Raw genomic sequence first — 18,007 nt, 5'->3', positions numbered from 1 at the left:
ATAATTAAACTTTGACAGTATTGTGTACAGGCCATGCACACAAAATCTAATATTAACCAATTCTAAATTCAGGCTGTAAAACAACAAAATGTGGATAAAGTCAGGGGTGTGAATACTTTCTGAAGGCACTGGATGTCCTGAAGTTGCTTACTAAGACAACATTGAATGTTCCTGAGTGGCCTAGTTACAGTTTTGACTTAAATCTGCTTGAAAATCTATGTCAAGACTTAAAAATGGCTGTCTACCAGTGACTAACATCCAACTTGAGAGAGTGTGAAGAATTGAAAAAGAAGAATAATGCAAATATTGTACAATTCAGGAGTGGAAAGCTCTTAAGAGACCCAGAAAGACTCCCAGCTGTAATCGCTGCCAAAGGTGATTCTAACATGTATTAACTAAGGGGGTTGAATACTTATCTAATCAAGAAATATGAGTGTTTTATTTTTTATAAAGTTTTTACAAGTGTTTTTTTTTTATCCACCACAGAGTATTTTGGGTAGATCATTGACCAAAAATTACAATGAAATCCATTTTAATCCCACTTTGTAATACAACAAAATGTGGAAAAAGTCCAGGGGTGTGAATACTTTCTGAAGGCACTGTAAATCTTTAGTCACATACCCGGTCACAGGGATGGCGATCTCGTACTTCTATAGGTTAATAACGATGTTAGGTTGTTGTAATGTTACATGCACGCACACACACACACACGCAAGCATGTGCACGCCATTCAGTTCAGAGTTGTGTTGGATCCGGGATAGCATCTGACTGCCTGAGATCAGAGACTATCAACAGAATAAACACAAGAGACTTTAAATCTTTACCCGGAGGAAATTACCTGTAATACTCTGCCAAGACTAATGGACACTCCAGCCAGGTCAGTCTAATGGGACTGGCACATTGCTGAGCTTTGGAGGAAAGTTAAGAGGACCTCAGATCCATAAGAGTCTATTTATAGAGAGCCATGAGGTCATCATCTCCTTGATGTTTGATTGGGTTACTGTCGTAGTCGGGATGGTGTTTAAATGAATAGACAGAAACTGGTTAAACTGTAGGATGAAACTCTGGACTTAAACCATCAGCCTCGATCATTGCAAGGTCTTAGAATAGCTGATCATGGTGTTTCTGTCTGTTCTATAACTACCAACCTCCCCAAGCTAGTAGACATATCTGAAATATAACATATCAAAAGTTTTGACTTATTCTCCAAACAATATTTGTTGTGATCATTGTTTTTGTTGATGCTACAAAAGTAGTGATTAAAGTTGTGATACTCAATCAGTGTTGTTAATAAGCTAGATATTCCACTTCTACAGTGCAACTTTTGTGTTATATGCCATATGGGTGCTTTATATTCTGTCTTAATGCAGAGATCTCTATAGCTGATTAAAGAGAGCTGAGAAAGTTGCTCCACCATTGTCCTCCACCCATAGCACAGAGAGCTCTGATCCAGAGGCACAGCAGGCGAATACGTGTGTCATTAAGAGAGGAGGTGCTAGAATACTGATTATTTAACTCCCACTCATAAACTTAGAATATGGTATGAATGTTTTTCTTACCGTAAGTACAGAGGGTAATGTTTGTGAGGCAAATGTAAGGAGATTTGTTTTTGAAATAAACAACACAATGACAAGATTTGAAAATGTTAATTTGATAGTGTGTTCTCTTGAAAAGAAAACGATGCCAGAAAGAGGGGAGTCATGGTGTTATGGAAGAGTTCCATCAGATGATGCCTCCCCAACAGAACGTGCCTCCACTCTGATGGTTCTGTTACCTCAGACTATGGTTCCCTCCACACCCAGATGGTATTTATGTATCTATATCAGTCTAAAGATGAGTTATGTTATGATTCATACAGTATGAATCATATCTCACTGTTAACCTATATGCATTTAAATACCACCTGGGTGAGGAACTAATACAATTTTACATCATTCTGAGGCAAATAATAGCTGGTCTTAACAGTATCTTAATAATGTATGCATGTGAATGTATTATTTTACAGAATGTGGAACAGGTTCTTGAACAGGTTGATAGATTCATCCAAGCACTGAGCACAGAAGGCTACAACAGCAGTGACGGTCCCTCAAACTGCAACACGAGCACAACGTCAGAATAGGTATGTGTATATGTATGTATTGTGTAATGGCGCCGCCCTCAGGATGACAGCAGACTTGTAGGTTTTTCATTTCCGGTTTAGGAAAAATGCACATAATTCAAACTGACAACAAGTTGACTGCTTTTGGCGTTTGTTGAAAAACAATACATCTGTGTGAAATCTCAAGATGAACAAGGAATCGTCAGGGAGCGAGTTGGACGTTACGGTTGAGAGGCTGAAAATGAAATATCTGGAAAGGAAACGGGTTAGTAATGTGTATATAGCTAACAAGCAAACTAGCTAAATATTTAGCTAGCTTACAGTAACTAGCTAGCAGGTTTGATTGTTCCCTTGGTAACGACCCCGAGTGCTCCAGCTAGCTATCTGTGTTTGCTAGCTAGCTGGATCACTCGGAGTCGTTACCAAGAGAAGAAGCAAACCAGCTAACTCTAGCTAGCTAACGTTATCGACTTAGTTAGTTAGCTAAATAGTTAGCTAACGTTAGTTGGCTTGTTATTACTAGTACTAGGTTGTGCACGCACGTACGTTGCAGTAACTGAACATGCTATAGCTCATTATTGCCTTTTGACAGGTCTCTACAGAGCAGAAAGCACCTGCGCTGAGTGGAAGACACTACCATGGTGGGCAGCAGAGAGTTGTGAAGTCCCCCAGGTCTAGACGCAGCACCACCAGGGAGATGAGCGGTTACAATAGAGCCTTACAGGAGCTGTTCCAGGCTGTCACCAACCCTCCAGACAGGTCAGTCTTTCTCCAGGCATTTCTGTCAGACCAACACCTTGTGTTATAATTGATGGTGCCAAGCTACTATATGCCACTGACGTGTACCTGTCTGCTTACCCAGGTTGTACAGTGACTGTAGTCGGGATGACAGTGAGGAGGACCTGAGTGAGAACTATATTTTCAGCCCTCTCCTGGACACACAGACCCACTACACAGAGACAGGTGTGTCGGGTCTTCTTATGTTCAGCATGTCTCAACAGATGTAGCAAGATAATGTATTGTTTTTATGTTGATAATAAAGGTAATATATTCATATTAATAATAATCATATTAATCATACCAATACTGCTTTCTTCAAACTGAAAACACTTGACAAAAAAACAATGTATGAGTTCTTCTGTTTCAGATGTGACCCTGCCCTCCAGCCTAGCCCGTACCTTGGGCTCCCGAGAGACTGAGTCCACCGTAGGCCTGGCCAGAGAAGAGGAGGTGAGGGGGGAGAAAGAGGAGAGAGGGGTGAGGCAGAAGCAGTCCTCCCCTGTCCTCTCCCCCTCCTGCCCCTCAGTGATGGGACAGGTTTACCAGGAGATGCTGCACATCTACCAACAACTACAGGCAGAACGTTTGAGCCAGCTGCAGTGGTCGGCCCAGCTCCAGGACAGAGAGAACAGACTGCTACAGCAAGAGGAGGTAAACACACATCTTCAGCAATCCCTCAAGGTTGAATATGATCTCTTCTTCACAGTTTTTTGAAAAGTGCGTTGTGTGAGCAGTTCTGAAAATGTTTGTATTCCGTCAGAGCCGCAGTGAGGAGGTGAGTCAGCTACAGGAGCAGCTGAGTGAGAGAACCAGAGAGAACAAGAGGTTAAAGTCCAGCTTCAACTCCATCAAGGAACTCAATGACAACATGAAGAAACAGGCAAGCATCTGATTCAGCTGGCTGCTTTTAACCTAAGATCATGTGTCATGAATACTCTCCAAAGGCACAGTATATGTATGCATTTTTATATAAATTTATATATGTGGGTATGTATGTCTGTGTGACGTGCGTACAGTATATATATATACAGTGCCTTGCGAAAGTATTCGGCCCCCTTGAACTTTGCGACCTTTTGCCACATTTCAGGCTTCAAACATAAAGATATAAAACTGTATTTTTTTGTGAAGAATCAACAACAAGTGGGACACAATCATGAAGTGGAACGAAATTTATTGGATATTTCAAACTTTTTTAACAAATCAAAAACTGAAAAATTGGGCGTGCAAAATTATTCAGCCCCCTTAAGTTAATACTTTGTAGCGCCACCTTTTGCTGCGATTACAGCTGTAAGTCGCTTGGGGTATGTCGCTATCAGTTTTGCACATCGAGAGACTGACATTTTTTCCCATTCCTCCTTGCAAAACAGCTCGAGCTCAGTGAGGTTGGATGGAGAGCATTTGTGAACAGCAGTTTTCAGTTCTTTCCACAGATTCTCGATTGGATTCAGGTCTGGACTTTGACTTGGCCATTCTAACACCTGGATATGTTTATTTTTGAACCATTCCATTGTAGATTTTGCTTTATGTTTTGGATCATTGTCTTGTTGGAAGACAAATCTCCGTCCCAGTCTCAGGTCTTTTGCAGACTCATCAGGTTCATTCATTCTTCCAGAATGGTCCTGTATTTGGCTCCATCCATCTTCCCATCAATTTTAACCATCTTCCCTGTCCCTGCTGAAGAAAAGCAGGCCCAAACCATGATGCTGCCACCACCATGTTTGACAGTGGGGATGGTGTGTTCAGTGTGATGAGCTGTGTTGCTTTTACGCCAAACATAACGTTTTGCATTGTTGCCAAAAAGTTCAATTTTGGTTTCATCTGACCAGAGCACCTTCTTCCACATGTTTGGTGTGTCTCCCAGGTGGCTTGTGGCAAACCTTAAACAACACTTTTTATGGATATCTTTAAGAAATTGCATTCTTCTTGCCACTCTTCCATAAAGGCCAGATTTGTGCAATATACGACTGATTGTTGTCCTATGGACAGAGTCTCCCACCTCAGCTGTAGATCTGTGCAGTTCATCCAGAGTGATCATGGGCCTCTTGGCTGCATCTCTGATCAGTCTTCTCCTTGTATGAGCTGAAAGTTTAGAGGGACGGTCAGGTCTTGGTAGATTTGCAGTGGTCTGATACTCCTTCCATTTCAATATTATCGCTTGCACAGTGCTCCTTGGGATGTTTAAAGCTTGGGAAATCTTTTTGTATCCAAATCCGGCTTTAAACTTCTTCACAACAGTATCTCGGACCTGCCTGGTGTGTTCCTTGTTCTTCATGATGCTCTCTGAGCTTTTAACGGACCTCTGAGACTATCACAGTGCAGGTGCATTTATACGGAGACTTGATTACACACAGGTGGATTGTATTTATCATCATTAGTCATTTAGGTCAACATTGGATCATTCAGAGATCCTCACTGAACCTCTGGAGAGAGTTTGCTGCACTGAAAGTAAAGGGGCTGAATAATTTTGCACGCCCAATTTTTCAGTTTTTGATTTGTTAAAAAAGTTTGAAATATCCAATAAATGTCGTTCCATTCATGATTGTGTCCCACTTGTTGTTGATTCTTCACAAAAAAGGTCGCAAAGTTCAAGGGGGCCGAATACTTTCGCAAGGCACTGTATATATATATATATATATATATATATAACTCCAGTATAGATTTGGCCTTTAGTTATTGTCCTGCAATTCGTCTCCCAGTGTCTGGTAGAAAGCAGACTGAACCAGGTTTTCTGCTAGGATTTGGCCTGTGCTTAGTTCCATTCAGTACATTTTTTCATCCTGAAAACTCTACAGTCCTTAACGATTACAAACATACCCATAACATGATGCAGTCACCACTATGCTTGAAAATATGTAGAGTGATACTCCGTAATGTGTTGTATTGGATTTGCCCCGAACATAACACTTTGTATTCAGGACACAAAGTTAATTGCTTTGCTGCACTTTTTGCAGTAATAATGTAGTGCCTTGTTGCAAACAGGATAAATGTTTTGGAATATTTTTTATTCCGTACAGGCTTCCTTTTTTTCACTGTTAGGTTAGTATTGTGGAGTAACTACAATGCTGTTGATCCATCCTCAGTTTTCTCTCATCACAGCCATTAAACTCTGTAACTGTTTTAAAGTCACCATTGGCCTCATGGTGAAATCCCTGAGCGGTTTCCTTCCTCTTCGCCAAGTGAGTTAGAAAGGGCGCCTGTATCTTTGACTGGGTGTATACACCATCCAAAGTGTAAATAATAACTTCACCATTATTTTTTTTTACCCATCTACCAATAGGTGCCCTTCTTTGCGAGGCATTGGAAAACCTCCCTGGTCTTTGTGGTTGAATCTGTGTTTGAAATTCACTGCTCGAACTGAGGGACCTTACAGATAATTGTATGTGTGGGGTACAGAGACGAGGTAGTGATTCAACAATCATGTTGCTCCCGAGTGGCGCAGCGGTCTAAGGCGCTGCATCTCAGTGCTAGAGGGGTCACTACAGACCCTGGTTCGATCCTGGACTGGTCGTGATTTGGAGTCCCATAGGACAGCGAAACAATTGGCCTAGCGTCGTCTGTTTTTGGCCGGGATAGGCTGCATTTTAAATAAGAATTTGTTCTTAACTGACTTGCCTAGTTAAATAAATAAATAATAAAGCACTATTATTGCATACAGAGTAAGTCCATGCCGCTTATTATGTGGCTTGTTAAGCAGATATTTACTCCTGGTCTTATTTAGACTTGCCATAACAAAGAGGTTGAATAGTTATTGACTCAAAACTGTGAATACTTTCTGAAAGGACGCTGGTTCTGATTGATCACTTAGTTAGAACTTTGTGTAGTGAGTTGCTCTGAATAAAAGTGTTTAACTGTTTGTATTATATCATTGTATTGTGTTCAGCTGAATGAGCTGAGTGAGCAGAACAAGCGTCTGGAGAACCAGTTCAGGAAGGTCCAGGCTCGGCTAGAGAACCTTCAGGTAGGAAGACACACAACAAGCTAAATAGACCTGTGTTATTTAGACCCTCAACCCCTATACATAGTGTCTGTTCATTTACATGTGATTTTCTCTCTCTCTCTAGAGGAAGTATGAATACTCCATGGCACAGAAGGGGAGAGAGAACGTTTGTCAGAAGGCCATTGAGTCCAAACCTGAGAAAAAAGCCACCTCCAAGCCAGCCAAGGTGTGTATATGGCATTTCCACTGGGAATGGTGGGTACTAACTACTAGTGTTATTACTGTGTTAACTGTGATTGTAACTAATGCAGCCCTAAACCTACACATACTCCCTGATGAAGACTCACAGACTGGTACCGTAATTATTCTAATCAACAGTGGTGGTGGTTGTTTCTAACTACCTTGTAAAGTCCAATTTCCTGTCAATGTGGTTGTTTGGAAAACACACAATTTAGCATGGCCAGACTCTAACCATACTGGTAACTGGTTGTCTCATTCTGCAGGGTAGTGTAAGTCCCACCCCTCTCAGGCTGCTGGCTTTGCTATTGGATTGGATTCTAGACAGACAGACGTTTCCTCCAGTAGCAGGAGACAGCAGAACAGCCCAGGGTCAGCAGCACACGTCTCCAGTGGTCTCTCTCCTCGACAGGTGCTCGAAGGTGGGAGAACTGGACTTGTCCAGGGGGTCGTTTTGGCTTATTACGCGATGTGTTTATCTATCTTGTTATGATGTCCCAGGCTTTGTGTTGATTCAGTGTTTTGTAGTTTATAATGTGTTGTTTATATTGTGTTGTTGTTGACCTCCTGTCTCTAGGTTTTGCCTCTGTTGGTTGAGCAGCTGCATCAGTCCTCTGCATCACCAGACCCCTCTGGTACCCTGTCCCTGATCAAGTTTATATACTGGAGCCTGAGAGAGATAGACAACAGCATACAGGTAATACACAACACAACACCACACAACAACACAACACCACACACCACAAACTGACAATTTATTCTCTTCCCAGCTGTGAGAAGAAAGTCGAATTTTGTTTTCATGCTGTAAACATTGTTATTGAATCCCTTGTGTTGGACTGTGTCCTGTGCTGGCCTGGCGGCCAGTATGTGGTTAATTAGTGTGGGTACATTAGAAGTTATCAAGTTTTATTTAGCCCTATGTAGAACAGGCTGTGTGTGTGTCTGGAGAACAGACATCGCACTGACAGAGAGAGGCTCAGACCCAACTGGATAGAATCTCTGTCTGGTTCTCAATGAAAACTCCCAGCCCAGATAGTCAACAACAAGCATGGATGCCATCCCGGATCCAACACATCTCAGAACTGAAACGTGGGGAGTGTGTTTGTTTGTCTGGCAGTGTCAGGGCAACTACTTGATGTTTAAACTGGAATCTCATGCTGTAGTATTATAGCAACGTGTTGAGGGTGAACCACAAGGCCAGAAACATGATCACAATGCTGAATTCCCACTGACTAACTGTGAGTACGTGTATCTCTGTATGTAGCCGGTGGCTCTGTCGTCCACTTTACGGCGTCTGGGGGAGGAGATGTCCAGGGTTCCGACCCAGCAGCAGGACCCCAGTGGCCCTCTGAAGACCAGGGGCCCTCCTCTACCTCCCTCGTTGTACAGGAGCCTCTGTCCCCACACACGTCTCCTGTCCTCCCTCATCATCCTCAGGACCGTCACCCAGGGTAAAACCCTGCTACACTACATATACACACAACGTCTAATGCAAACACTTATCCAATAATTCTATATTCTTCCTAAATCCAAGGGATATCTTTTGATATGTCTCAATTCGTTTTTGGTGTAGTTATGTGAAGTCCCCAGCAGAGGGCAGTGTGGTTTTCCATTGTTTATGTATACAGGTTTATTTAATTGTCTCTTTCTAGTGAGTGTAACTCATAAAGTAGTCCTGTGCTCTATAGAGAGCCGTGCATCTATCAATCAATCCCAACCAATCAAATGTTATTTGTTTCGTGATTTTCACAAATACATTTGTAAGCAAGTACTTCACAGCAACCCAAGCCTAAACCCCCAAAGAGCAAGCCTTCTGCCAGGTTGACTCAGCTCGGTCTCTGGATGGACATGAAACTGGTTTGTTCATATAGGAAGAATATTTCTTCTTATTTCTTTAATCAGTACCATGTCAGACTGAGGTATCAGGCTCCAAAAAGCTTTTAACCGTCTACAGAAAAACATCTGAACTAATAAAAACAGACAGACAGAGACAGACAGAGACAGACAGAGACAGACAGAGACAGACAGAGACAGACAGAGACAGACAGAGACAGACAGACAGACAGACAGACAGTCAGTCAGTCAGTGAGTGAGTGAGTGAGTGAGTGAGTGAGTGAGTGAGTGACACTTAGCTGTGGGTCTGGGTCGTGTAAAGAAAACAAATCTTTCTGGAAACTCAGTGCCTTAATGGGTTTGGACCAGAGAGAGAGGGAGGCAGGCAGGCTTTGGGTCAGGGGGGTTCTGGTGTACCCCTCAAGCACCCTGGCTAGGCCAGTTACAGACTACAGTGCTGTGTATCTGGAGATCATCAGTGACACAGGCCCCATTAAAGATGACTTCTCAGTAACCAGGATGTCTCTCCTAGCCACTCTCACTCTGTCTGCTTATACTGGGTTGTTCATTATCCACTACTCCTGTCTGTACGGCTCTGACGAGGGGAGAGAGGAGCAAGCAGACATAACAGCAGTTTGTCAGGGTCACATTCAGAGTGTCAGCTCCAGTGTGATTTATCCCTGGGGCTTTAGACAGAACTGTTCGCTGATCTCCCAAGTCTAGGTGAGCCTCCAGCTGGGATGGGATAAGGGTTGGTAGCAGAGAGATGTGGGTTGGATTTCAGTGGCAGCGTCCAGGTTCTGTGTGACCTAACTCCTCTTTTCCCTCCAGCTGACATCCTAGCCCAGGTGTTGGACTCCCTCCACAGTGACCTGGTGTGTGTGGATGTCCGGGGGCTGTTTCTTCAGTACGGGGGAGTGTCTGTCCTCCTAGCCCTGCTCCGAGGAGGGAAGGGGGGGCTGCAGACCCCCCTAGACATCCTACTGCAGCTCAGCACAGAGTCTCGTAAGTATAGATACACTACTTCTCTCACTATTAATCAAAGGTAACCTGTGTATGGTGTGAAATGCATATCCCACTCCCCCTGAGACACCCTCGGAGAGTGGGGTCACGGCCACTGACGCCGACCCTGGTTAAGTGCCTTGCTCAAGGGCAGATCGAAAGATTTCACCTGATCTGCTCGGGGATTCGAGCTAGCAACCCTTTGGTTACTGACCCAACGCTCTAACCACTAAGATACCTGCCACCCTCAGTCAGTGCAGCTCAAAGCCCCATGAGTATGGAGACACTCCACAGATTCCCACCACAATATACAGTGCCTTGCGAAAGTATTCGGCCCCCTTGAACTTTGCGACCTTTTGCCACATTTCAGGCTTCAAACATAAAGATATAAAACTGTATTTTTTTGTGACGAATCAACAACAAGTGGGACACAATCATGAAGTGGAATGACATTTATTGGATATTTCAAACTTTTTTTAACAAATCAAAAACTGAAAAATTTGGCGTGCAAAATTATTCAGCCCCCTTAAGTTAATACTTTGTAGCGCCACCTTTTGCTGCGATTACAGCTGTAAGTTGCTTGGGGTATGTCTCTATCAGTTTTGCACATTTTTTCCCATTCCTCCTTGCAAAACAGCTCGAGCTCAGTGAGGTTGGATGGAGAGCATTTGTGAACAGTAGTTTTCAGTTCTTTCCACAGATTCTCGATTGGATTCAGGTCTGGACTTTGACTTGGCCATTCTAACACCTGGATATGTTTATTTTTGAACCACTCCATTGTAGATTTTCCTTTATGTTTTGGATCATTGTCTTGTTGGAAGACAAATCTCCGTCCCAGTCTCAGGTCTTTTGCAGGTCTTTTGTCTTTTACCTTCTTCCACATGTTTGGTGTGTCTTCCAGGTGGCTTGTGGCAAACCTTAAACAACACTTTTGGTAGATTTGCAGTGGTCTGATACTCCTTCCATTTCAATATTATCGCTTGCACAGTGCTCCTTGGGATGTTTAAAGCTTGGGAAATCTTTTTGTATCCAAATCCGGCTTTAAACTTCTTCACAACAGTATCTCGGACCTGCCTGGTGTGTCCCTTGTTCTTCATGATGCTCTCTGTGCTTTTAACGGACCTCTGAGACTATCACAGTGCAGGTGCATTTATACGGAGACTTGATTACACACAGGTGGATTGTATTTATCATCATTAGTCATTTAGGTCAACATTGGATCATTCAGAGATCCTCACTGAACTTCTGGAGAGAGTTTGCTGCACTGAAAGTAAAGGGGCTGAATAATTTTGCACGCCCAATTTTTCATTTTTTGATTTGTTAAAAAAGTTTGAAATATCCAATAAATGTTGTTCCACTTCATGATTGTGTCCCACTTGTTGTTGATTCTTCACAAAAAAATACAGTTTTATATCTTTGTTTGAAGCCTGAAATGTGGCAAAAGGTCGCAAAGTTCAAGGGGGGCGAATACTTTCGCAAGGCACTGTACTCTCTCCATAACAGTACAGTTACAGAATGCTCCTATTATGTGCTTCATGTTTGACTAATTTGTGTCATTGGCTGATACTGAACAAAGTGTTTGTGTTTTGTGTGTACATATATATATATATATATATATATATATGTGTGTGTGTGTGTGTGTGTGTGTGTGTGTGAGAGAGACACTGAGCAGAGCTTAGCTTGGTCTACTAAAGTCTAGTGTGGCAGGTGGAGATCTCAGCACCCCACTATGATTTATGGGAGAGGGGGAGAGCTGGTGATTAGCGTGGTTTACAGGGGAGTAATGAGGTGAGTGTGAGTGAGGCCATGACGGAGAGTTGGGGTTCACACCTGAAGGTCACCACTAAACCGCCTGACACACCTCCCCTGTCTTGTACTACTGCAGGCTTGCTCAGTGTCTGCCTACAATGCAGCCCTGTACAGTTCGGTATGGCTGGGTTCCTTCATGCAGTTCACACCAGAAGGTCAACTCAATTTCCCCTCTGTGGCTGCCCTGTTAAGACGCCTGCATACTGGGTTCGGTTTGGTCCTAGCAGAACTCGGCTAGGCAAAGTGAACGTCTGTGCCTCGCATACTCCCTTAAGACTTTTGCTTAAATAATCAGAAAAAAATGGCAAAACTACTGTTTGTCCATCTTGAGACGCCATAGCCAGTATACATTTCCTCAGAATGGTCTGAATGAATCTCAGATAACACTAGAAATGTCATGAATTTTTACGTTTTTTGCCTAAGATGTTTGGTGCAGTATTTCTCAAGTAAAAATGTTTGCATGAAAACATGTTGTCTCTCTTTGAATGACAACAAAAACTTCACTGAAGAACCCCTACAGTTGCCTCAAGAAAACATTCTATGGCACAAACACCCAAAGACAAAACTAACAAAAACGTCACAAAATGTTGTATGTTCACAAACTGTTTTGGATGGGAAGCATGCGGACGCCTTTATACAGTACGCCTGCGTAGTGTCACACACACACACACAGAGGTCTGGTTCACACCTGCAGGTCACCCTCTCCCCAGAGTGTGTCCTGTCCTACAGTAGGCCTGCTTAGTGTCTGTGCCCAAGGCAAAGCCCCCATATAACGCTCTCAGGCTATATTACAGTAATCCAGTCCATGTGTCCTATAGAGACAGGGGAGAACCAGGGGGGACCATAAAGTGAACCCCCTCCTCCCTAAATCAGTCTGGACATGGACCATTCTACCACTGACCCATTGTGTTTGAAGTTTCTCTCCCCTGTCCCACATACAGTAAGGCTGAAAGAGCCTGAAGAGAGGAGAGGCTAGGGACCAGATGGAGGTGTCTAGCTCTGCTACAGTAACAGGGATGGACCTCCTGGGTCTCTGCCAGTCTGCTAAATTACAGTAGCTACAGTAACACCATGAGGCTGTCTCTAAAGCAGATTGCTTTTTCATGCACAATTACCCCACAAATTACTCTGCTCCTTTATTCCCTATTGAACCTATCACAGAGAAAATAAATGTTTGAATTGAATCCCTCAGGTCATTTTTGTACGTGTTTTTTTGTGCGAGTATGTGTTCTCAGTCAACTGAACTAGTAAAATAAAATGTGTTGATTGTAAAAATTGAAATGTGTAGTAATTTTGGGGCAGTTCTCTGTTGGTTATGAGAAGTACTGTGTCATGTTGGATCAACGACTTTGTCACATTCTACAGTCGTGGCCAAAAGTTTTGAGAATGACACAAATGTACATTTTCATAAAGTCTGCTGCCTCAGTTTGTATGATGGAAATTTGCATATACTCCAGAATGTTATGAAGAGTGATCAGATTAATTGCAAAGTCCCTCTTTGCCATGCAAATGAACTGAATCCCCCAAAAACATGTCTACTGCATTTCAGCCCTGCCACAAAAGGACCAGTTGACATCATGTCAGTGATTCTCTCGTTAACACAGGTGTGAGTGTTGACGAGGACAAGGCTGGAGATCACTCTGTCATGCTGATTGAGTTTGAATAACAGACTGGAAGCTTCAAATGGAGGATGGGGCTTGGAATCATTGTTCTTCCTCTGTCAACCATGGTTACCTGCATGGAAACTCGTGCCGTCATCATTGCTTTGCACAAAAAGGGCTTCACAGGCAAGGATATTGCTGGCAGTAAGATTGCACCTAAATCAACCTTTTATCGGATCATCAAGAACTTCAAGGAGAGCAGTTCAATTGTTGTGAAGAAGGCTTCAGGGCACCCAAGACAGTCCAGCAAGTGCCAGGACTGTCTCCTAAAGTTGATTCAGCTGTGGGATCGGGGCACCACCAGTACAGAGCTTGCTCAGGAATGGCAGCAGGCAGGTGTGAGTGCATCTGCATGCACAGTGAGGCGAAGACTTTTGGAGGATGGACTGGTGTCAAGAAGGGCAGCAAAAAAGCCACTTCTCTCCAGGAAAAACATCAGGGATAGACTGATATTCTGCAAAAGGTACATGGGTTAGACTGCTGAGGACTGGGGTAAAGTCATTTTCTCTGATGAATCCCCTTTCCGATTGTTTGGGGCATCCGGATAAAAGCTTGTCCGGAGAAGACGAGGTGAGCGCTACCATTAGTCCTGTGTCATGCCAACAGTAAAGCATCCTGAGACCATTCATGTGTGGGGTTGTTTCTCAGCCAAGGGAGTGGGCTCACTCACAATTTTGCCTAAGGACACCGCCATGAATAAAGAATGGTACCAACACATCCTACGAGAGCAACTTCTCCCAATCATCCAGGAACAGTTTGGTGACAAACAATGCCTTTTCCAGCATGATGGAGCACCTTGCCATAAGGCAAAAATGATAACTAAGTGGCTCGGGGAACAAAATATCAATATTTTGGGTCCATGGCCAGGAAAATCCCCAGACCTTAATCCCATTGAGAACTCAATCCTCAAGAGGCAGATTGACAAACAAAAACCCACAAATTCTTACAAACTCCAAGCATTGATTATGCAAGAATGGGCTGCCATCAGTCAGGATGTGGCCCGGAAATTAATTGACAGCATGCCAGGGCGGATTGCAGAGGTCTTGAAAAAGAAGGTTCAACACTGCAAATATTGACTCTTTGCATCAACTTCATGTAATTGTCAATAAAAGCCTTTGACACTTATGAAATGCTTGTAGTTATTCTTCATTATTCCATAGTAACATCTGACAAAAATATCTGAAGACACTGAAGCAGCGAACTTTGTGGAAATTAATATTTGTGTCATTCTCAACTTTTTGCCACAACTGTACACTTATGGTTGTGATTGTAGTCTGTCCAGACTTTTACTATACTGCCTGACTGGCTCTGATTTGACTTATCTGAGAGAAACATGCTGAGATCTATGCCTCCCTGTAAGACAGAGTTAACACTGACAATATGGACTCTGCTTGACCTGAAAGCATGTAGATTTACTCTCGTTTGCTGAGTAGACTTGATTAGCATCTGTACTAGGACTGGAACTCTTCAGCTGGGTTCCTGGTCCATTCTGCTCGCAGCAGAGGCTGGTTGTACAGTTAGAGGCCCGATGATGGGATGACTGAGAAGGTTAACAGGAGTAGACAGGACTGTGTAGGGTTCTTCAGTGGAACTCTCTGTCTGCCTGTGTGTAACAGTGCCTGTTAACTATCATCAATCATTTGAATAGCCACGCTAGCTTCACCCTCATGTGGGTGCTAGCAAGCATGCTAGATAGTGCTATGCATCAATAGCCAATCCAGTAGAGGCTGGAAGCTATAGTGAGCTTCGATTGGTCAATCGCACCGCAATATCACAGTATTTGCATGAAGTTCAGCTTTCCCCAACTTAGGTCCTGCCCTGTTAACCCTCTCTCGCCCATGCTCGCATCGCCCACCTGTCCCCCCGCCTACGTCTCTCCCTCCATATAAAATAAATGGCTTCCGTTGTTTCATCACATCTTCTTCAGTTAACAGTTACCGTAAGGTTCTTCAGAGCAACTGTCTGTCTGTCCGTCCTTCTGTATACCTATCTAAGTGTTTCCCTCTCTGCAGGGTATCTGTCTGAGTTCCTGTCTGCTTGCAGCACTGAAGAGTTCTTCCGTACTGCAGCTCTCCTTGTGAAGAACCCCAGACTAGAACTTCCTCTTCTGGAGAAACTCTCCATCATCCTACAGAAACTCTCCAAGATCAGGTGAGACAAACTGATCATGTTCTTCAGTCTGGACTCAGAATCATGATTAGCTAAATCAGGCGCGTTATTGCAAGGTTGGAACCAAAACCTGACCGGACCGATTATTACAAGATCCTGTGTATTTGTAACACGTGGTGCTAGGTATACTATCATTCATAGACTCAGTGTTACATGCACTCTGTTTTCTGGTTTTCACAGGAAGAACAGGCGGCTGTTTGAGCTCTGCTCTCTTCATCTGCTGCTGCAGGAGATGCACAGAACAACTGACCCTACACTCACCTTCTTGTCATTGAACCTTAGCTCTATACTTCTCAATCTGAAATAACACACACTCACACGTATAACCTTATTGTGGAGGTGACTTTTTATTTTTGTCAAGTTTTGTAATATGTTTTTATATGATCTTAACCTATATATTGTACCTTGTTTTGAACATGTTTACCATCTGCTATGAAATGAGCATCATGTTGGGAGAGGCTATGATTGTCTCATGCATTCTGAGGTAAAGATGATTTCACTAGGAAGCTTTTAAAAGCAATAAACTAAGAAATGATGGGAAACAGTGTTCGATTTCTCTGTCTTATAGTTACGAAATACATTAGTTTATGTCACATATGTTTTCTATAAACCTGTTTGTTTGTTATGGACCTAAGCTGGAGGTTTTTAACAAGTCCAGAATGGTTCTGTTTGGTGACGGTGAGGAGAATATCACACTGACAGACATTTCTGATCTCTCCTCTGTAAAGAGCCCTGTTAGTCAGTATGTTGAATAAAACATCTAATTGAAACTTTGCTGGTTTGTCAGGGTGTTGGTCCCTGTTCACCTTGGCATTTCAGACAAACTGTTAATAGGAAAGTGTGCCTATTATTATACAGACTTTTTAAAATGTTGGTCTGCTGCTTAGTTTCTTCATCACCTCACAAAATAAAAGTCCTGCATAAGTGTGTGGTGTTGGCAAGCAAGCGCTGGAGAACGGTCTTGTGGGGGTGCATGAACCAGTTCATTTAGTAAGGCTCTATAACAGTCCTAAACACTTACTGCTTCAGATCCTGTCACTGATTTATTGACTTTCATTACTTCCATTACTCACTATGGGCCACAGTGGGCCTGCTATATGTCACACACACACAGCCCCTGCGCAGCGTCAGGCCCTGAGCTGCGGTCCCTCTAATTTATGTTAGTGTTTCCCAGTGGAGTAGGTTTCAGTGGAAACTTAGTTAAATGTTCCCTGGCCTCCAATCTGGCCAGTCTACCTCATGAGAACATTATTTACCTGTCTAATGTTAGTGGCTATGCTTCACCACCGATATAAAGTCAGTCCATCATGTTGGACGTTACAGACCACCAAATGTATATTATTTCTCTGAGTTGGCTGAGTTATAAGATGGCAGCAGGGTGATGCAGTTAAGGCATTGTGCTTCAGTTATGTACTTGACTGTAAATCTAGTCATGAGAGAGTGTACTGTGAGTGGAACCATGTGGTTGGCAAAGTGCTTGTTGAGAGGGCGAGCATGACCACAGCGGCCTGTTGGCCTGGGTATTCACTCCTTATTAATGAAGGGGACTGGGTCTTGTCCTGAGCTTTCTCTCTCCCTGTACTATTCTGTGCCTCTCTCTACTCCTACTTTCTTATACACTGTTTATACAAAAGTATGTGGATACCCCTTCAAATGAGTGGATTTGGCTACTTCAGTCACACCCGTTGCTGACGTGTATAAAATTGAGCACATAGCCATGCAATCTCCATAGACAAATATTGGCAGTTGAATGGCCTTACTGAAGAGCTCAGTGACTTTCAACGTGGCACCGTCACAGGATGCCACCTTTCCAACAAGTCAGTTTGTAATATTTCTGCCCTGTTAGAGCTGCCCCGGTCAACTGTATGTGCTGTTATTGTGAAGTGGAAAGAGCTCAGCCGGGAAGTGGTAGGCCACACAAGCTCACAGAACGGGACCGCTGAAGCGCGTAGCTCGTAAAAATGGTCTGTCTTCAGTTGCAACACTCACTACCGAGTTCTATACCGCCTCTTGAAGCAACAACAGCACAATAACTGTTAGTCGGGAGCTTCATGTAATGGGTTACTATGTCCGAGCAGCCGCACACAAGCCTAAGATCACCAAGTGCAATGCCAAGCGTCAGCTGGAGTGGTGTAAAGCTCGCTGCCATTGGACTCTGGAGCAGTGGAAACGTGTTCTCTGGAGGGATGAATCACGCTTAACCATCTGACATTACGACGGACGAATCTGGGTTTGGCGGATGCCAGGAGAGCTCTACCTGCCCGAATGCGTAGTGCCAACTGTAAAGTTTGGTGGAGGAGGAGTAATGGTCTGGGGCTGTTTTTTTATGGTTCGGGCTAGGCCCCTTAGTTCTAGTGAAGGGAAATCTTAACGCCACAGCATACAATTACATTCTAGACGATTATGTGCTTCCAACTTTGTGGCAGCAGTTTGGGGAAGGCCCTTTCCTGTTTCAGCATGACAGCATGCAAAAATCGAGGT

At 43.4% G+C, this 18,007-nt stretch overlaps 1 protein-coding gene across 1 annotated transcript; it reads left to right on the top strand.

Annotated features, from left to right (window-relative positions):
- The first annotated feature begins 2,152 nt into the window (after nt 1–2,152).
- LOC110520360 (coiled-coil domain-containing protein 138) lies at nt 2,153–16,300 on the top strand. The gene is made up of 13 exons (XM_021597622.2): nt 2,153–2,363; nt 2,691–2,857; nt 2,961–3,061; nt 3,246–3,529; nt 3,639–3,758; nt 6,759–6,836; nt 6,940–7,041; nt 7,319–7,474; nt 7,630–7,749; nt 8,317–8,503; nt 9,717–9,890; nt 15,370–15,508; nt 15,707–16,300. Exons 1-13 carry the CDS (start codon nt 2,286–2,288, stop codon nt 15,831–15,833), a joined length of 1,833 nt encoding a protein of 610 aa, XP_021453297.2. The 5' UTR covers nt 2,153–2,285; the 3' UTR covers nt 15,834–16,300.
- The last annotated feature ends 1,707 nt before the right edge of the window (nt 16,301–18,007 follow it).

Source organism: Oncorhynchus mykiss, chromosome 3, assembly GCF_013265735.2.
Source record: "Oncorhynchus mykiss isolate Arlee chromosome 3, USDA_OmykA_1.1, whole genome shotgun sequence".
Classification (NCBI taxonomy): domain Eukaryota; kingdom Metazoa; phylum Chordata; class Actinopteri; order Salmoniformes; family Salmonidae; genus Oncorhynchus; species Oncorhynchus mykiss.
Note: the sequence above shows the minus strand (reverse complement) of the source record. Positions and strands in the feature narration are given on the sequence as shown.

Excerpts from the sequence above, each read along its gene's own strand:
- LOC110520360 (XM_021597622.2), top strand. The coding sequence starts at position 2,286 with ATGAACAAGGAATCGTCAGGGAGCGAGTTGGACGTTACGGTTGAGAGG. Across the intron at positions 3,759-6,758 it reads ATGACAACATGAAGAAACAG|CTGAATGAGCTGAGTGAGCA; the intron begins GCAAGCATCTGA and ends TATTGTGTTCAG. Across the intron at positions 7,750-8,316 it reads AGATAGACAACAGCATACAG|CCGGTGGCTCTGTCGTCCAC; the intron begins GTAATACACAAC and ends CTCTGTATGTAG.